General features: G+C 42.0%; 1 protein-coding gene and 1 long non-coding RNA gene across 2 annotated transcripts in view; one reads left to right on the forward strand and one right to left on the reverse strand.

Annotated features, from left to right (window-relative positions):
* Positions 1 to 4,113: 4,113 nt before the first annotated feature.
* C1H3orf67 (chromosome 1 C3orf67 homolog) overlaps positions 4,114 to 21,437 on the reverse strand; it is a 196,915-nt gene continuing 179,591 nt past the window's right edge. The window contains exons 16-17 of the mRNA XM_031953419.1: positions 14,639 to 14,730; positions 4,114 to 5,540 (exon numbers count right to left, since the gene is read on the reverse strand). Coding sequence (XP_031809279.1) covers positions 5,428 to 5,540; positions 14,639 to 14,730 — 205 coding nt within the window. The 3' untranslated portion in view covers positions 4,114 to 5,427. The remainder of the gene's footprint in view (positions 5,541 to 14,638; positions 14,731 to 21,437) is intronic.
* LOC116421648 overlaps positions 4,772 to 21,437 on the forward strand; it is a 28,876-nt gene continuing 12,210 nt past the window's right edge. The window contains exon 1 of the long non-coding RNA XR_004232124.1: positions 4,772 to 4,839. This is a non-coding gene — a long non-coding RNA (uncharacterized LOC116421648). The remainder of the gene's footprint in view (positions 4,840 to 21,437) is intronic.

Genomic DNA, 21,437 nt, shown 5'->3' on the forward strand with positions numbered 1-21,437 from the left:
AGAAATAATGTTATCTGTGATCCAAGTGTATTGACAATTTAATTCTTAGAGTCCACATCATCATGGCTTAATGCAAGTCTGATTATATTAAAACTAAGTAAGCCAGAAATAAAGTGTTCAAGGAGATACTAAGCCCAGATAGCGACCATTCATCTCTCTGCCCTTTTCATGTGCATGCATTGCTCCTAGTCCTTCTTACAGTTTATCTTTACAGATATTTTTATAAAGCTTAAACTTTAGTATTTTCTAAAATGAATTTACTTTATATAACCCAAATACTCAGATATGAAGCATTCTCAGGCTTGAGGGCTGGGCTCTTTGAGGATAGGACTGACTTTTGCCTTTCTTTATATTCTCAATGCTTAGTACACTTGGGGGCTGGGCTCCTTGAGGATAGGACTGACTTTTGCCTTTCTTTATATTCTCAATGCTTAGTACAGTTCCTGGTACATAGTAGGTGCTTAGTAAGTGTTTAATGATCAATAAATACAGAGCTATAACTAGCAATTCTGGTGCTTGGGACAAGCGATGTGGGTGGAAGAAACTTCAGACCTCAGGACACAAGGCTTCTTACTTTCCACCCCTCCAAGAAAGGGACTGTATGGAAATCTCTAGGTTCCCCCCCCCCCCAATCCTTGAGGTCTTGTGATTTTGCTGCTGTGGAGAAGGGAGAAGGGAGAAGGAGCCCACTTTTGTATGTTTACAAAGTATTATTAATTGCATGCTAAGCTCAAGTGTTTCTACCTGCCCAAGTGGTATCAGCACTGTTAGCACTGTCCTTGTTTCAATGCAAGCCTTGGTTGCCCTGCCCTAATGCCAGCTCTGGACAGATCAATCAACAGTCCTTGTTGAGCACCTATTTACTATATTCCAGGCACCATATTGGACTCTAGGAACATTAGGATAGAAATGAACTTCTGCTCAAGAGGAATTGATATTGTCACGACTTGGGAGGGAATGCTCTCTCCTTAGATCTCACCTCCAATATTTGCTGGATGTGGGATCTTGAGCAAGTCACTTACTCTCTGCCTTAATGGGGGTAATAGCCCCCGACCCCAGGATTATTGGGAGCACTGATGTTTAAACCGTTATATGAATCTGAGTGATTTTTAATATATTTATAAGAAGAGGGCTGGGATAAAAGCTCTCTTGGCTGACATACTCTGTTTTTTACTTCCATATTTATTTGATGATTTGTAAAATGATAAATATATGTCAATATGTTAAATATTAAATAAATCATTGACAGATATTCTTTTCTGGGAATGACTTAGAATGGGAGTAAAACGTCTTCCCGATCTTCACTGATGTTACAGTGATTGTGGGCCTTCCTCCCCCAGGAATATGGCAACCAGTCAAACATCCATGGTTCTCACCTCAGTGCCTACTTCTGAGCCTCAGGTGTTGATATTTCCAGAGAGGAGATGTTGTATTACGTTGTTTGTTTCTTATATCGTCTTTATTTTTACAGGGATAAATAACTGTGTTTATTGTGTGTTGCTTTGATGTTTTAAGTTTCCTCTTATGTCTTGTTTGAATCAAAGTTCTGAGCAGTAATAAACTTGTTTTCACCCCCTTTAAGTCTGTGCCCATTAAATGTGAATTCCAAACCTGGATTAACTCTAGAGAGTCACCGATGGTAATCCTTCTGGTGAGTCAAAAGCTGCATACTGCTATCTGACCTGCTGCTACATTCTTAGGACCACTGGGCTTATCCATCTGCCCTATAGATGAACTCTTCTGTGTTGTCTCCCTCAATCGTAGTTCCTTGAGAGCAGGGATTGTTGTTGTTTTTTGTCTATTTTTTTTCCTATTTGTATCTCTAGTGCTTAGCATAGGGATTGGCACACAGCAGACACTTAAAATAATTTTTCCTCCATTGGTATATACAATCTACATTGTGCTAATATTTAGATTTGTTTGAAAGCTGGGCTTCTGTATTTTTGTTCAACCCATATTACTTCAATACTCCCTTTGCTTTAATCATAGCCAAGTGGATCACTTTATAATGACTACTCCTAGTGTCCTTTTATCTATAGTCGTGGCTAGTAAATAGAGTTGTACTTCAGGGAGAGGGAGCAAATCAAGATATGCTCAAAATGATTGATTAAAAGAAGCAAAAATGTGGGAAGCAGATACACCCGAGCAAATTTATTTGGCATAATTTCTGCATGTGTAAGAATACTCCACTCTTGCTGTGCTTTCCTTTATGGGTTTCCATTTCAATTAATTGGATCCTGTGCTCCGTGTTGATTCCAGCAACTTATTTAAAACCAAAAAATTCCCTCACACTTGTATTCTCCACTGGTTCCAGGTTATCCATTAGTTAGGCTTTGCTATGACTAATAATTCAGAGGTGGCTAATTTAAAATCACTCATAGGGTGTACACTGAATTATTTGAGACTGTCTTATTTTATACCTACATGTCTATTCAATTCATCAAGCATGTATTAATTGCTGACTATGTGCTACCTATATTGAATTCAATTTAACATTTATTAATTGCCTACTGTGTGCTAGAAACTGGGGATAAATATTTTAAAATGAAACTAATAGTCCCTGCATGAAGGGAGGGATGGAAGGAAGGAGACAACATATCCTACTTTTGGATGGTAGTAACAAAGCCAGTAGTCATGGGGATGCTTCTTCTCCGATATCTTTTCCACTGATCAATAAATATCACTTCTCCTGCTGAGCCATTTGCCAGGGCCATAGATTCTGGTGGTGGACGCTTTCCCTATATCAGTAGTGGCTGTGGCTGTGGTCCCGTAGCAGCATCTCCATGGGAAATGCCCCCTGGGATGAAGGCTATAGGGGCCGGGCTGACAGGAGGATTCTCAGAGCTCTTGGGCTTATGCTCATTGTTGGTAATTGCTCAATGGCAAGGGAGTGGCTCCTTTACCACAGTGATTGATCCTCCTGATGACGGTTGCGGGCTGGGCTGTGGGCAGCTCAGAAGTTCCAGGACCAGGGCTAGTGCCACCGCGGTCTGAGGGGACTCACTCGACCACATCGCCCCTGACTCTCCCAGAGAGACACATCTTGATAACTGATGGATTATGAGAACTAAGGAAGAGTAAAGAACCAAAGATGATTCAGAGGTTGTGAATCTGATGACTGGAAGGAAGGATGATGATGATATTTATTTCTATTTTGGCTCAAACTCATTTAGTTCTTCTTCCTCCTCAACCACTTGGAAAAGCGTGGGCAGTTCTAAGTGAGAAATCTCAATCTTCAATTAACTGTGGCGGCTGAAAACAATATTGTTAATGGAGATGCACACTGAGGTATGGGATGTACCATTGGAGGTGATATGATGTATGGGAGACGCCTCCCTCTTCTGCATCTCTTGCTGTCCACCACCACTTGATCAATAGGCACCCATGTGGTAATTTGAAAATGCTTTAGAGTTGGCCACAAGGAGCACCAGACAATTCCTTCATTGCTTTTGTTAGCGTTTTCCATAGTATTTCTTTGGGTGATTCCTTATAAAATACAAGAGACATTTAAGAGGAATAATTGAGAAAGATTTTTTTATTCCCAAATGTCTTATTTGTGGTATTTCTGCTCCTGGTCCCGAGACCAGACAGGGATCGCATCATTTGTAGGCCATACGGGGCTGCTCGCTCCAGTCAGGACAGCAGGAAATGGAAGCAAATCTGCCTTTAGGAAATCCTTGACATTGAATGGCTGGAAAGTATGCTGAGAACACAGGGCCTCAGGTCATCCCAAATGAAAACTGGTGAGAGTTAACTCAGAGTAGAAAGACTCAGTGGAGAATGGAGACATGTCATTAAGCATTTAATGAGTTATCACATGAGCACATAAAAACTATTCTGCTCCCTGGGGTCCCAGAGGGAAGAACCAAGAGCAATGGGTACCAGATGAGAGGCCTGATGTCAGGGGAAACATCTCCCCCTCCCAACAACAAGAACAAGCCTTTTTAACAAAGAGCGCTATCCCCCAATACAGTGGACTCCCTTGAGAGGGATGAGTTTCCTCTGACTGGAGGTCTACAAGCAAGGGCCAGATGATCGCTTGTCAGGCACATTGCAAAAGAAATTCTTGTTCAGGAATGAGTCGGACTCAATGATGTCTTTTCAAGTTCGAAATCTGGTAACAGGTATTCACTGTTTTATTGTAAATAGGAAAATCCTGGCTGTCTATTCATCACAGAGTTATTCTTTATGATCAGAAGGATTAAAATTTTATGATCAGGGATATGGCTCTAAATAATTGATCATCCCTTGAATAGTGGGCCCAATCTGCTATTTAAATTAAGAACACATTTTCTACTCCGAGCTGTTAACACTAAGTGACTACTATTAAGAGCCTGAGACTATACACCCATCATTTTTCATTTCAAAAGGCACCTTACTTTATTAGAAAAAATTGCCTTATTAAATAAAAAAATACAGCAGCTAATGTAAGTGTTTCCTCAGGCTCAAGAAGACCATACTTGGCAGATATTTGAAGGCTATCTTCCCCGGGGCTTGAAGCACACGACTGCTTCTTTATCATACAACCGTACTTTTAGCAGACACTCTGACCTCGGACGAGCCAGAGATTGGGGATCTGTCGGGTTTGTGGAGTTTTCAGATTAGGAAACTAGACCGCCATAATTAGAATTCCGAGATAATTGGTGGAAAAATTTAACAAGATGCACTTATGTTCTTCTCTTAAAGACAGGGCTAAGGAGACAAGTGGCCTGAATTGATAAGCAGCGAGCACCGTAGTGTTTGGCAGAATCTGCAGGAATCATAATGAAAAGGCAACTCCAAGGCCTTATAAAGACTAAGCTGATTAGGGATGGCTTCCTTTTTTGTGACTAAGAAAAGGTAAGGACTTCCAGCAATATTTTGGTAAAAATGTAGGGGTAATACAAATACAAATACAAATACGCTACAAAACCGCAGAGCAACTTACAAGACTTTTCTTTGACTATCACACTTTATTTTCTTTCTGGTAATACAAATATATAATAAAATAGAAAGTACCCAAATAGATTTTTAACAGGTAAGAAAAGAATACAGTTTCTGGATATCAAGCCATCATTTACAAATTAACACTGCAAAACATATGAATTAATAACTCTTAATTGGTTTACATAAGAATTATAATAGGAAATAAACAAAATCATCTATTTGATACAGAACAAATAAGAAAAAGCCCCCAACGTCCTAAGATTCTGTCATTATATTAGTTCTTCACAACGTTTTAAATGAATATAAATCTGTAAAAACGACGTAGCTATTTCTGAACATTCTGTGGTACTTACAGACGCGTTTGATTCTCTGCCAAACTATTTTGATTGAAAGCGTGACCATACAATGTGCACGCACATTTTGGGGAACACTTGACAAAGCGCTAAAGTGTGAGATAATGTCTTGCTGGAGGTGGAGGCATCCTGGGTCCTGGATAAGGGGCTAAGCCAGTTCGTAGTATTTCCCTGTCTGTGGATCGAAGTAGCAGTTTAGACATGGATCATACAACAGAGTCAGCACTTCCTCATCCTCTTCAGTGCTTAAGTCATCTTCACCTGTGGGAAAGAAGAGAAAGACATGAACCTACAAAGCTGAACAAAGTTGGGGAAATCCATTATTTATTAAGTGCTGACTGTGCGATCCACTGAGCTAAATACTGAGAGAGAGAATAAAACAGAACCGACTCTCTGCCCCCAAGGTGTGATAAAATTCCACCTTCTTGAGGTCCATTATTTATAAAAACGTCTGAAATCTGTGATTTTGTCACTGTGGGCAGTCACCCAGTGGAAGGCCCCTTGGCCAGTGGATTTAGATTGAGAATTGGCCCCGGGTACTCAGAGGTCCCCTGATTTCTTGAAAGTCACACAAGTTAAAAAATATTCGACAAATAAGCAAATATTCGTGTCTGAGGGTGGACTATAACAATATTTAAAGTAGAACAAGAAAGAAAATAATAGAAATTTAAATAAATAAATTTAAATAACTTCAGTGAATACCTAATCCTTCAGGATCTCAACCTAATGTTTTGAATCCTCCCTATTGTATTGCACAAAGGGAGAATCAGTGACTTCAGGAACTCCCTCTAAGTTGTTGGGTTTTGGGGTGGTGGTGAAAGAGAGGAATTGGGCAGATGGGAAGAAAAGCACAGGGACAAGCAAAGCCAGATAGAATAACTGGGAACTGGGCTCCCTGTTAACCTGGTATACACTCAAAGCCCACAAGCTGCCTTTATTGTGGTCCTTCCTGAAGTGGGGGGATCAGGGAAAATGAAGCAGGGATTGTACTGGCTTTGATCGTGTACCAACCCTTAGAAAAAGGTAAACAATAAAAATGAATTTTAAAATCCTCCTAGCCTAATTCAAAGGGTCTAGCTACAAAAAGGAGAGAAGTAGCTATGGAGACAGGAAAGGATTAATTTATGAAAAAGTGGCTAAAAGGATGATGTCTGCTAGGGAAGCCGGCATTAGGTGCCTTTTATGGGCCAGGTTACCAGACCCCTGGAAGGAGGGGGACAGGCTTTGTCTTTGAGGGGCTTACATTCTGGCACAATATCATTGATCATTTGCATGAAAACGAACAGACCTGGAGCTGAATGAGATCTCAGTTGGTGCCCATTTGACAGAGAAGAAAACTGAGATACTGATGGGCTATAGCTTCTAGGAGAAAAATAGCAATAATCCTGAGGCCCCCTGTCCTAACAAGTAAAGTCTCTTGGCCTTAGAATGCTATAATATAATCCTACAAATGTGGCTGGCTGTTGGTCAGAGATAACAGGGTTTCTGAGACAAATGGTGAGGTATATACCAGACCATTCCTCAGTTCTAACTCTGGGCCATAAAATTAGCATCTCAGGCATGAAGAACCAGATCTCTGTCTTTTTCTATAAATTTATCTTCTTGCTCCTGGTTCTTGGCTAAATCCTTTTGGAACTTAACCCACTTCAATAAAATTATTATTATACAATTATAATAAACTTGATTTAGAGATGGGTTCAAGCCTGCAAATTCTTTTGAGACACCTTGTGACACTGGTCTGCAATCCCAACCTTTTGGGGTCTCTTTGAACCTCAACAATACCATGGCTTGCCCTGGCAGGAAGAAAGAAGGCCTTGAAGATCCACTGGTTCTTTGATGGCCAGGTTGGCTTTAGGCCCAGCCCTGGGAGCTGGGAGGTCCTTAGAGATCATGCCCTCGAAAATGGGGAAACTGAGTTCTGGGGAATGAAGTAACCCGCCCAGATACTCAGGGCCAGGATGGGAACCCAAGGCCCAGGGCAGGATCCTTTGCTGGATGGACCTGGGCCACAGCCCTCTGTGACACAGTCCACTAGAATTAACTGAGTTTTGGAATAGACCAGGATTTATTCACTTTGCCAGAAGCCTGTGGTGGAGGGAGAGTCCTGAGGTGCCTCAAAAAAGTACCCAAGAAGTTAGCTCTTCAGCTGCAGGGAAGGGGTTGCTCCTCTAAGGAAGAAATCCCATTCCTTCTAATTCCTGGAAATCCACGGGAATAAGAGGCGAGAGGGGGCTTTGGGTGGGAGTCACCTACTGGAGGACGTGCTGAAGCTGGGGTGATGGGGACGATTTCAGCAGAAAACTCCTCCTCTCTGGAGGAGAGGAAAGGGTCTCTTCTGGGCTCCCCAGTTACCACGCACTGACTTCCTGGGTCTAGATACACCCCCAGGACCCGGCACAGTGCCTGGCACATAGCTGGCATCTGAGATAAGCAGTTTCATCTGATTGGCTCTCACTGTGGTGGGTGCCACAAAAATGGATGAAGTCTCTGGGGGAGCGACGGGGAGTAGACAGGAGGGCCCAGAGCGCAACGGTGGGATGTGTTCAGTTCAGAAACAGACAAAACAAAACAAATACAGGCAAACCCCCCACGTTCCCTTACATTAGAACATAAGAGGCATCTCTCACATTCAACTCCAAAGTCACCCCTACTAACTCTGGTTTACAAGGACAGGGTCGGTACTAACCAGCGCCATCATAGCTACCAGGCTGGGAAGCTGGCTGCTGGAGGGGCCTGGGAAGCCAGACTGGGGGATGGTTGTGAGCAGGGGACCCCCTGTGCTCCTCAATGATAATAATATAAAATGTGAGTGTTTGTAAAGACCTAAGATTTCGTGGTCTGAAATTAGAGTGCTAGCATTAAAGTCATAAAGAACCGGATTCAAATCCTGCCTCAAAGGCTGGCTATGAAAGCCTGGGAGGGCCCCTTACTCTTTCTGGGTCTCACGGAGCTCAAATGTAAAATGAGGGGGTTGGACTGGCTGGACCAGGAGGTTGCTCCCAGATCTAGAGTGAGCATCATGGGACCAAGTCTTCCTTGCACATGGCCTAAAATCGGCAGCCTAAGAGGGTATTTTACATTGATAATGTCCCCTGCAGTATTTCCCTATCTAATGTTCCATTTTTATAGATTTAATTAACCCCATTACTTTTACTATGAGAAAAATACCCTTGCCCAGGACCCCGGCCTAGACTATGTGACGTGTCTTTCTAACTGTAGCCTTCCCTACATATGGTTCTTGAACTCTTAGCCAAAACCTACTTTTTCACGGAGTAAAACTAATTTTCCCAATAGAGATAAACCGAAAAATCATAGAGCTGTGGAGGTGAATTCTTTTGTGTCATCAATCTCTTGGGGACCTCAGTCTATTTCTTGTCATGACTAAATAACACTTTTGGGAAAACTGACCTTTGTGGTGAAGGATTATACTGAATGTAACTGTCTATGGGCCTCTCTACCTGTACTTTATGGAAAGGCAGATTTATGAGCTAGCATTCCAAAATGAGAAGCACTGACATATTATGTGGCCAGTTGGGAATCTTGCTAGGATGGTGGGTGGTGGGTGGGGGTGCCCAGCTGGGCAGGGAGAATCAACCGGGACCCAATTCCTTTCTAGATATTTTGCCAGAAGGAAACTGTGGTCCTGATGGGGATTGTCTGGCACGTGGTAGGGGCTATGTGGTTGTGAGGCTGAATTTTTGTCGAATTTATAATTGTTTCATATATGCACGCACATGTGAATAGAAAATCTATCCCTACGCAAACATTATGGACCTACACCCCACCCTCCCACCCCACAAACTACCAGCTTCAGTTCGGTGTGTGTGAGCACACATGGGCGTGAGATAAAACTGAGTCACCGCGATGGAGCGTCTTCCTTTCGCGCGTGTCCAGAACCTGGAGGGGCCCGAGGTGGGGGTGGGGACTGGATTCAGCCCCTGGAGCCTGGGCAGGCCTCCTCTCTGGGCCCCCAGGGCACTCAGGCTCCTCACTTGTAAGCACAGAGGTAGCCAGAGGAGGAGGGGGTGCAGCGGGCTGTGCGCTCGCGGGGCTGGAGCTCCAGCCTGACTTCAGCTGCTTCCTGACCTGGCCAAGTCGCCTAACCTCCACTGGTCTGTTTCCTCAGCTGTAAACTGGGGATCATCTATGCAGCCTGTCATGGGGCTGTTGTAAGAGTCAAGCGAAATAATTCTTGTAAAGAGCACACAGGAAAAATGCTTTTCCCTTCCATCGATCCTCCCTCAAACCAACAAGGCGACACCTACCGTCCTTGGAAGATTACTGGAAGGAGAGGGCTTTGTAAAGTTCAGGGAACTTTAGAAATATGAATTGTTATTATTAATCAATTAACAAGCATTTCTCAAGTGTTTCCTGTGTGCCAGATGCCGTGCTGAGCCGGGGATATTTTAAATATGTGCTTGGTTATTTGAATTATTTTACAATATGGCTACCATCATGAGTTGAACCTTAGTATAACAAAAAACGGATCCTTGGGGTGCCAAACCGAGTGAAATGATCTCCTTTGACACTGAAATGTTCAATCCAACTTCATCAAAAGATTTTGTTTGGGTTCTAATGTAGTTTTCCCAGACTTCAACTAACATCACTTTGCCATTGTAATCACTATGTAATGAAATTATAGTGTCATTAAGCAATTACCATTATGATGTCAAAGCAATGGGAAATGTTATGAAAAGTAATTACCGTGCATGGGTACGATGAAACTTTCAATTACATTCTTGGATCACACAGGGTTTGTTTTTTCCTCAAAATGGCAAATTGCTCTTTTTAAGGCTGAGTCACAGTACCTCAACAAGGATATATTAACAAAAACAACCAACAAAAGACAATTTCCCACTACACTGGAACAATCTAGACCTGGGTCCAAATCAGGCTGTTTATATTTCCTCCATAATAAAATAGTTTCTGGTTAAATGGAATTGCCTTTTATTTAATAATCAATTTATTGAGTTTCAGCCTCATCCACTTTGAAATTGGTTAATGATAATAACAGAAGAAAAACCAACTCAACCATTGCTAATGCTGTGATATTGGCTGTCTGCTGATCTGTCTCTTAAGAGTTACTAGGAGGAGTCAATTCTTCAGTTCACCTACTTTTATTAAAGCCAATTAATGTAAATAATTACCTATATTTAATGCATTTATAAAACAAACAAACAAAAAACACCATCCAGCCTGTGAAAAAGAATCACTCAACTTTTCAATCTAAAATATGTCATTGGAGGCCAGATACCTTGAACACCTTTGAATTACTTTACTAATACTTCAATTTTCTGCCTCTGCCACATCCCCCCGGCTCCCATACGGAGCTTCAGAAGTGATGGACAACTTTCCTATGTGCATACTAACATACTACTGAAACCATTCCATGGGGAAGGATCTCCATTTGGGATGGCCTGACCCTCCATCAATAAAGATGGCATTTTGAGGGAAGATCCCACTGAATGCAGGGTGTTCCAACAACCCGGAGCAACCCTCTGGCAAAGTAGCATCCTCGAGGGAAGCTCTCTGTAAGTTGCACAGTGTTCTCAGCAAACGTGAGCCCTGGGGGAAGAACAAGATAAATGAAAGGCTCAGATATGATTTCTTTGACAATACAGAATTAGAATCTTATTGCTGCTCAGAAAGCAAGTGAACGACAGGCAGGGAGTATTGATTGTTGTTCGGGCATTAGCTGGAAAGCGTGTACATCAGACACTGTGGAAGTCAGAAGCAATTTTCTATTCTGGTGAAATGCTACTTAAAAGAGAATTCTGAAGGTTTGCTTCATCTTGAAGTATCAATATTTCACTGTGTAAACAACTTCTTATAAAGCCATTGCCAATTTCTAAAAAGATTGTACCCCAAAGTCCGTTTATCAATGAACTCTTGAGACCTTGTAACAGATTTTCTGTTACAGGTAAATGGTGAGCCGCTACCGTTGTCCCCGGATGAGAGGAGAGGCAGTAACTCAAAGGTGGGAGCCGGAAAGTACTAACTGACACCAGTGGCTACGAGACCCTCTCCAAGTCACAGCTCCTGGTGTGCCAGGAGCTCACCAAGGCCCTAGGATGCTGCACAAGAACTGAGCTGCCCTGGAGGAGGGTGTTTCTCCACTTGGGAGTTCCTGATGCTGTGAAATCAGACCCCACTGCTGGGTTTTTAGGCTAATAACCAAAGCCTGGTAGAGTGGAAAGAGGACCGGCCTGGCCCAAGACATGTATCCGGCAATCACTCTGCAAGCCTTCAGTGAGCTACGGGAGCTTTCTGAGGCCCAAGGCAGACATAGGCATGGGGGGCAGTGCCTTCCTTGTGGATCCCTTCCGAGGGCCCCTGAGCCGCCAGCGTGGCCCTAAAGCACTCGGACCTCAATGCTTGGAAAGCCACGTTTTTCACTGGTTCCTGTCCTTGGGCAGATCTCCAGGGCCCATGTAATGACATGCCTGAACTCAGGGCTCCTTCCAGACCCCAATGAGGCTTTACAACAGGGTGTGTGTGGACACGAATCCCTGCAGCTGGAAGCACAACCCCCCTCAAATACAACCCTCATCATGGCTTTTCAACTGCACCTGACAAACTTTATACTACGTTTCCATGAGAAAATGAAGTACAAGTTGCAATCGGGGGCCCTAAAGCTATATCCTAAACGGGCACTTGCTACAAGGGAATTTGGGCGAGGCTTCCTTATTCTTAATTTAAGATGGTTATCTGAATTATATTCTTTTGTTTCTCCTTACCCAATACCTCTCCTGGCTTTGCACTGTTTCCCCCTCCAAAATCACCCAAGTTGGTTGTGACTGAGGAGCTGGAACAAAATCTATTATGTTTCAGCTAAAATGAAAAAAGCAGGAGTTGTAATCATGACTTCTAGATAAAGCAAAAGCAAAAATAGAGCTAATTAAAAGAGATAAGCAGGGGAACTTCATTTTGCCAAAAGATATCAGAGACAATGAAGTCACTATCAAACTTTTTTAAAGACAAATTTCTCTGATAAAGGCTTCATTTCTCAAATGGGGGAACAGAATCAAATTTACAAAAATACGAGCCCTTCAAGCTCAAAGGGTTATTAACAAGCATTTTTCAAAAGAAGAAATCAGTTACCTATAGTTATGTGAAAACTATTCTATATCACTATTGATTAGATAAATGCAAATTAAAACAACTCTGAGCTACCACCTATCAGAAATGACAAATATCAGAGGGAATAAAACTAGAAACTAAGTACATTAATAAACTGTTGGAGGAATTGTGAACTGGTCCAATATTTCTTCAGAATATGGGACTAGCCCCAAAAGTTATAAAACTAAATATATTCTTCGTTGCAGCAATACCATTCCTAGCTCTGTACTCAACAGTGATCAAAGAAAAAGGGAATGGACCTATGTATACAAAAGCAGCTCTTTTTGTGCTGGCAAAGAATTGAAAATCGAGGGGACACCCATCAATTGGATAATAGCTGACCAAGGTGTGGTATATGACTGTGATGAAGTATTAATGCAATGGTGAGGGGGAGGTTTCAGGAAAAACAAAACAAAACATGGCAACTCTGATATGAAGCGAGAAGGCAGACTGCTGTGTGTAAAAATAACAATGTCGTAACGATGACTAACTGTGAAAGACTTGACTTCTCTGATCAATACAATTATTTATATAAGACAATTCCAAAGGCACCATGATGGGAAAAAAAATGCTATCTACCTCCAGAGAGAGAACTGATGAACTCTGGGTACAAACTGAGGTATAATGTTCTCTCTCTTTTTAAAATTTGTCTTGCTTTTTTGTGAGATAACTAATAGGGAAATATGTTTTGCATGATTTCACATCTATAATAGATGTATTTTGCTCGCCTTTTCCCTGGGTGTCGGAAGGGGAGGGAGGAGAGAATTTGGAACTCAAAATGTAAAAATAAAAGAATGTTAAAAAAGTGAAAAACAACCAACACATAAACAAAACTTTCCCTTTTCTCAAACTTCTAAGTTGGCTTAAAGCCCTGGGAATGGTGTAGGTACAGCAGGTATATTAGGGGGTCTCTTGGGATGGTAATATGTGCAAACGGGAAGTAGAAGACCACAGGCTTTCTTGGTCCACCGAGGCCAGAAAGCTGGTGACACTGAGATCAGGAGAAGGTGCTGAGCCACGAGGAGTTAACATGAGAGAGCCCATTTGGAAAGGACTCATTTGAATGCAATCCTTTAATTTCCCCTCTGGCAGAAGCTCAGTTTATGTTCCACGTAACTGAGTTGCTGCTGTCAGTGCTTGCCTTTGTGACAGTGACTTCAAGATGCCTTTTGAGGCATTATCAGAAATCTATCTCTCGGGTGCCTTTGCTCAAGGATCAAAGTCTCATTCTCTTTGGCTTATTTGGGACATTTAACAGAACAGATCACGTGCTTCCTCCCAGCAAGGTCCCTTCTTGACAGCAAGGCCCTATTTTTCTGTCATAAGTAATTATAAATGTACACCTCCGAAAAGATGCCCAATTGGGGGGGGGCATAATCTATTTCAGATAGTAAATCATGGAAACAGCTCCATCCCCGAGGCAGCCAAAATATACAAGTCAGATTTATGAGCTCTCATTCTGAATTCTCTAGACCTGAAGACAAATGTGGAAATATCAGTGTTCTCTCCCTTGGGCAATCAGCAGAAAACTGGCACCTTGGGTTGGCTTCGGCTGTGTTTTTTTTGTCTTCCTAACTCTAGGTCTTATGCTCTCTCTTTCGAGATTAAGACGCAGAGAATGTTCTTAGACAGCCATGATGTCAAAGCTGAGCATACATTTATTTTCCTTTGCTACCACTCACATTGCTCTAATTTCAGCAGAACTTATTTTGTTGCTGTCTTATCTCTGGTCCTTACTGGTAATGCTTCGATCCCGGAGCCAGAACCAAGTGGGTTACCTGGGCAGAGATTGCTGACAAAGGATCCCCCATCTCAGGTTTTGTCTCTTTGTTCTTTTCAAATTTCCACTAGGGACCAGCAGAGTTGCATTGAGTGATTTTTCCCGATAAAAATGTGTTGACTTTGTAGCGTTCAGGAAGTGAGACTAAAATATTACAATTACTTTCTCAGAAGCAATAATTAGAAATCAGGATCACTTCTTTGATTTGTTTAGGTTATAGAAGTACAATAAATATTCGCTGAAATTAAGAAGGAACAAATCAAGACAATATCCCCCAGTACAGAAATGGCCCTATGTGGCTGGTATCTTACAGCTGAAAAATAGCAAGATTTCCTCCCTCCTTAAATAGAGAGGAAGGAGGCAGATGAGATGGAGCCTCCTCCAGCTCTGGGATTATTTTTAAAGGTTTATAAATTCATTTATTTTCCTTTTCAGCAAATGCTACTATTTAAATTCCTACCTTGGACACTCAAACTTCCTGAGGAATCCAGGTGTTCTGTAGGCTGCTGGCTTGGGGGGACAATAGGTGGGCTGAATACTTTTAGCCAATCTCTGAAAAAGAAGAAATCAAACAGATGATTTTAAACTTGAGAAAAATGAGGGTGAGATGATAATGCATTAACAGATTTTTTTTAACTGTCCTATGACATATAAAAACATTCAAAAAACTGCTCTTGATTTAATGATAAATAATAATTATGACTATTCACATTTTTTATAGCATTTAATGTTTAAAGAGTGGTTTTCTTGTAAAAAGCTGGGGGTTAGGGAGTTCAAGTGTTATTATCCCCATTTTATAGATGGCAAAACTGAGGATGAGAGAAGTTAGCTCACTATCTCCTGATACCAAGTACAGGGCTCTATTACTGGCAAAAATCCAGTGTGTGTGGTGTGGAGGGCCTGACTTCTATCTACCGCAGCCATTTAATGCTGGGGTGATCTTGGGTCAGTCACTTCAACTTGCTGGGTCTTAGTTTCTTTACTTTATTATAAAGGGGTTGGACTGTGTAGCCCTGAAGTTTCCCTTCCACCTCTAATTCTTTAATCTAATAATGTTCTGATCCTAAATCAGGTTATTCTGTATCTCAAAGGATTCCCAGACCCTTAGCCTCAGGGAATCAATTCATATTACCTCCAAATTTGAGAAGCATGATTCTTTATTGTCACTTAGGATCCTGATAAAAACATTATACAGCTCAAGGCCAAGCAGAGATCCCTGGGACACTCCCTAGGACCTCTTCTAAGTCAGCAGTGAAGCATTGATGACTATTCTTTGATATGGTTAATCCAAAGCCATCTCTAGAACTGTAGCCATTAAGGGATCTTTGAACTGCATGCTTTTAACACATGTACAAGAGACAACTTGTTGGAAGAGAGCCCTCAGTGATGGATTTTGCTCTACCAAGTCAAATGATCTATCATTTTGCTTTGTCCAGAGCAAATCGTGAAATGATTTCTTAGTAATAAGAATAAAATTTCTACGTTAGAGAAAAAAGCATCTCTATGACCTTTTAGTTTTGACAAGATGGTAATTTTTTTGTTTCATTTATTACACAACAATGTTGGGCTTAATTTCCCACGTGGGAGTTTTGTTTCATGGACTGTCGCGTTCAAAGAATTCATCACCCAGTGGCCACTGGTGTACTTAGGTAGGCTGGTCCTTGGATAATGGACGCTGTCACCAGACTGTAGTGGAAGGGCTCTTCATGCTAGTTCTCTGTCACTGCTTATGTTTTGCTGCCAGAGCATTCAAGAATCCAGGGTCACCGATATATATGGATGTCACATAAGTGGGAATTTTGTGGAGGAAAATGGACAAACATTGGCAGAATTATAGCATCAGTTTGATAAGAACCAATTTCCATCACTTATGACAGTCCCCAAATGGACTCAGCATTTGATACTCTCTTTCAGTAAGTGGTAAATGGCATTCAAGAAGATGATGGTGGGGAGAGCACCGGGACCAAAGTAAAGACACCCGGACAGAACCATGCCCAGAGGAAGATGGCTCTGAAAACATTCTGAAGCTGAAGAAGGGGAAGGTATATCAAAGGACAGGAAAAATCACATGGAACACTTAAACGTGGTGCAGAGGGCATCAGCAGCTCCTGACTCACACACTCACATGATTATTGATGTAAAACTATGAGAATGACCTGGAGACTTATTATCAGAGCTTTGGTGATGAAAATACACCGGGGGAACAGACAGGCGGCCGCCAATGACCTTCTCCAGTAGAACTTGTCTTCACAGCCACTGGGAGGATAAAGAGGAGGACAGACAAGATCCCTAGCCGAGGAGAGAGCAGGAGCGGGGTGGGGTGTGAGTGCCTATTTTTGAGCTCTCTAACTGATTCACATGATTGAGGAAGGAGAGTTCCCCTCCTCAAGTTTTCAGAATGGTTCAAGGGTTCCAGAATGCACATTTTTAAATAAGGCCCTTCAGCCCTAGTTTTGAGTAGCCCGTGTTGGCCAAACCCTGGGAAGCCCATGGCTGCACAAATAGCTTCAGGCTGACTGAGGGCGGATTGTGGAAGCAAGGGAGGACCTGACTCCGGCCTGACCAGAAGGGCTCTTCTCCCTGCCTTGTCTTCCTGCCTCATTTTTGTCCCATCTCTACCATGATTCCAAAGAGGGACTGGGTTCAAATTCCGGCTGTGCTATTTGGTACCTGAAGGGCCTGTCTGGGACCAGCTTCTTGAAATGATGGGGAGGAAGCAGTTGCCCTCTAATGTCCTTTCTAACTCTAAATCGAGGAGCTGGTAACTATTTCCATTCATCTTTTGTATCCCTAGCACTGAGCAGTGTCTGGCGTAGAACCGATGCTTAATGAATGCTTACTGAATTGACTGCATACAGATGAAGGAAACAGAATAGCAAACGGCAATGGTCACAGGGCTCTGGTCTACTTCCACTGATGAGGGGCTGATGGAGTGTGAAATGGGGATATTTTTAGCTGTGGGAAGGGACTGAGTTTGGAGGAGAAAAGGGACTCATTTGCATCTTCACATGTTTATTTTCATATAGGGGACCCACTGAAAATTTTGTATTTCTTATAACTTCTGTTATAATTAAATGTATCATACAGTTTCCAGATTAATTTGGTGGCAAACTGCCTCAACACCTTCCTTTTTACCCACTCCCCCCCCCCCCAAAATCTATCTAATTTCCCTTGCAGGCTTTGAATCAAGCAAATTAAATTTGAGACGGCAGTGTGGTCCTAAGTCTTTTTAGTAGTGGCTTTCCTTAAAATACTATCACTCACCCTGCAAATGCAGAATGATTATAATGGGGAAATGACTCACTCGATGTATCTTACTTCAGGATACCTTTCTCTTTCTGCTAACCCTGGCTATCAATAGATTATAGACAATAAAATGAGTGTGGTGAGCATGCTGTGTAATTGAATTTCATAATAACACATTAAGGAAATCAGAAAGGATTTGTCCTGAACTTTCATGCTAATAGGGTATTTTCTGATAAGCACCTTTTATTTGGTCCATTTAATTATAGCAGACGAAGAAATTTCTACTTTACAGAAATTTTGCCAAAGTTACATACAAATTGCTGATATAGTGACCTTATTAGTCACTCAAAATGATGGAGGACAAGGATTCATAGAAAAAGTTATATAATCCTACAAAGGAATCCCCAGTGACAAATTATAAAGCCCAGTCATTGATGACATTTGCTGTATGAACATATGCATGATTCCTACAGAAATTCAAACAATTCACTACAGGTGGTTATGAATTATTAATGTGAAAACCAAGGAAGGTCGCAGAGAAAAGCCTTTCCTCGTTAATCGAACAACTGTACTAATATGCTCCTCTTTATTCAGAACTAAACTTGAAAGTGCAGAGCTTCTTTAAGTTACAAAGTTATGATTTTTAACCAGTAGAATATTGGAACTAGAATCAGAAAGATCTGAATTCAAATCTGGACTCAGAATATTCCTGGCTGTGTGATCCTGGGCAAGTCTCAATTTCCTCAAATGTAAAATAGGGATGATAACAGCACCAACTTCCCAAGGGGGCCGAGAGGATCAAATGAGATCATATTTGTAAGGTACCTCCTATGATGCCTGGCTCACAGCAGGCAATTAATAAATGCTTATTTTATTCCCTTTCCGATTCCCCTGTGAGTGTGCTAGGCAACTGGGTAGGATACGCAGCCAAGAGGTCAAAATGACCCCTCCAACTGCTGCTTGTTGCTCCCTGCCTGCCCCTAATGGGCTTGGAAGGGCCTCCAGAGACCATCTTATCTCCTTTAGCCTCTTCAATCAGAGTAGGGATGGAGCTGATGACAAAGGGCTTAGAGGACACATTTCTTTTCTATGGCTTCTTCCTTGCTGACTTAAACATTACATTTTAGCTATTTGTGCTGCTAAACAATTCCTATCAACATCATACAGGATGTATGTCTGGAGCACGTAAAAAACCTGAAGTCCTCATGCAAACATACATGGGGCATTGGGCTCGGCCTTGGATTTTTTCAAATACAAAGGACCACAACAACACTGTTTGGTGAAAGTTAATACTACCCTCCATCCTAACATTAGCTAAACAGTTTCTTAATGGTATAGCTTAGAAAATCAAGGAAAACCATATGGCTCTCACCGGTATCACTAAAATTTTAAGACCCTTAATTATTAGCAATTTCATTTTGTAGATGACCCCGTAAGCTCAGTTAGGAATAGAAGCCTTCAGTTTTTCTTGTTAATGTTAAGTTTGACCAGTTTATAGAAGCCAGATTATTTTTAGCCACAGCCTATGTCAAGGAATTGGTTGAATGATATAATATGAAAAAAACTCCCATTATTAATATGCTTATTCTTCCGGTTCTTGCGCTCCAATTTCACTACAATAAAAATATCTAAACATATCATATAACCTGGTTAACCCCCCTAAATGGTTCCATGAAAATATAATGCCAGGCAAACCCATGTTTCCGAGAGCAGTTTGCGTTACAAGAACAACATTCTACATGATTAGTTAATGTTACCACAAAGTATTACTACTTTGAGCTTGGATTGGCTTATTATTCTGTACATAATGGTGTTAGTGAAAAATGGTGTCGATCAGAGGAACTTTGGGCTGCTAACCTATTTTAAGGACAATTTCTTAATAGCTTTTGAGCGTGACTTATCATACATAAGTCATTTGTAACAGTCAGAAACAAGCTGTCTAAAAATTGTGATGACTTACACATACCAGAAGCTCTTAATTCATTCTCTGCTAAAGTACCAATATCAAGGACTCCCTAAAGTGGGGCTCTGAACACGCAGACAGATAGGGAAGACACAAAGATGAGTAAGTCATGGTGTCTGCCCAAGAAGCTCATGAGCTAATGCTCTTGGTAATTCTAAATGGCACGACAGAAGCCCAACGACAGTAAAAGAGTTAATGACATAATTGTCTACACATCTGTCTATCTCCCTGGCCTAGAATGTTTCAATGTGCATAATTTGGGGACAGGGGAGAGGCTGTTTGATACAACAGAGAACTCTGGCAATTGGAGAGGGGCAGATAGAGTGCTTGTGACGTGCCCACCCTGGGCTAGGAGACCAGGGAAAGTGAGTGAGACACACTGACGAGGGGGACACAGAAAGGAGGGCTGGGCCCAGGCTGATAGGGCGTGCAGGTGTGGAGAAGGCCTAAGTCTGCGCTCCTACATTCCGCTTCAATGTGTGGCCGTGCTGTCTGTTCAGGGGAAGCACAGGGAGGGACAAAAACTCATGAAGAGGGAGGGCATCCCTGGTGGCAAACTAAACCCTCACATCGGTTCTCTGCAAGGGATGGCTGCTGAGGATCAGTTTCCAAACTAGGGATGATACTGGAGACTTCTTGTTGAAATTCGCTTTTGGCTTTATGAGTGTTCCAAGAGAAAGCTGAGGAGAGGCCCCTTCCTAAAGCACACATGAAGTCTCGCGATGCAGACTCTCACAGAGCCGCCTGGAGCCCTCAGGGGCAACGTCCCTTGCCCAGGGTCCCACAGGCAGGTTGGCAGAGCTCCCAGGGTCACAAAGACTCCTGTCAAGGACACTGAAATAAGACCCTTTCCTCCCAGAGAGAGTGTGGGGAAGGAAAGATGGAGTTTTCTTATTCCAACAAGCAATGTCGAGGGATGCCAGCCTACACGGTGTCCTGTGCGTGTGGACATCCGACCTCCAGCCCTGCCAGCCCGGAGGCCAGACTTGCCCCCTCTGTCATGTTAACTCAGCAACCAATTTTTCAAATAATGTAAAAGGCGGTTGCTGCCTCTGACTCTGCTTTTTCATTTTTGGACTCTGAGCACACCTTGGTTTCCATACACACTCAATTTTGTTATTCACAATTTCTCCCTGACAGCCAGGAGGGGCAAGCCTCAGAAAAGAGAAAGCTGAGGCAGATGCCCTTGGTTTTACCTGTGATTCCACCTCCCTTTCCAACCCGCCTCATTCCCCAAGTTAGCCTTTCGTCAAATCTGAACACAACAAGAAAGTTCTCAACAGTGTCTATTAAGGAGCTTGAGATCTGATCTTGGATCTTTGAAGAAGAATTAGGAGATTTCCAAATATTTTCTCATCATGAATTGGGTTTCTGTTTATTTTTCCTCAGAAAGCTAAATAGGATTCAATTTAATTAAACAAATACTCATTAAATCCTTCCAAGGGATTTTGAAATCTATTGGCTAATTGAGGGAAGGACAAACCACCCCCCCCAACAACTAATGACTATCACTCTAAATATATTCACTTTTGCCTTCTCTTTCCTTCAATCTGGCTCATATAAAAATCTGAATCCATTCATTCCCTGGCATTAATTTCCCATGTTTACTTATATAGTTTTTCATTTTAGGATATCTTTAGGGAGGGAGCTTATATTTATATGACATTATAATTATATTTTATGTGAATACAAATCATTAGAGCTTATATGTTTTCCTCTTGAAAACCACATTATAAGACAGGTAGTAGAGGTATTATCTCCATTTTAGAGGGAAGGAAAATGAAGCTTACAGCAACGGCCTATGGTCCCTCATTCCTGACTCTTTCTATGGTGTATGATAATAGCAGCTAGCAGATAGGTAAGGCTTTAAGATTTATAAAGCTCTTTCCTCCCAACCATCATCGAAGTTATGTAGTCATTTCATGCAAGAACAAGCTGGGGCACCGAAACATGGAACAGATTGACTGGGAGTCATATAGCTGCTAGGGATGAGTGCCAGAACTGCAGCTCACAGATCCTCAGCCACCAAGTGCCCTGAGCTTCACCTGGG

Source organism: Sarcophilus harrisii, chromosome 1, assembly GCF_902635505.1.
Source record: "Sarcophilus harrisii chromosome 1, mSarHar1.11, whole genome shotgun sequence".
In the NCBI taxonomy this organism is placed as follows: domain Eukaryota; kingdom Metazoa; phylum Chordata; class Mammalia; order Dasyuromorphia; family Dasyuridae; genus Sarcophilus; species Sarcophilus harrisii.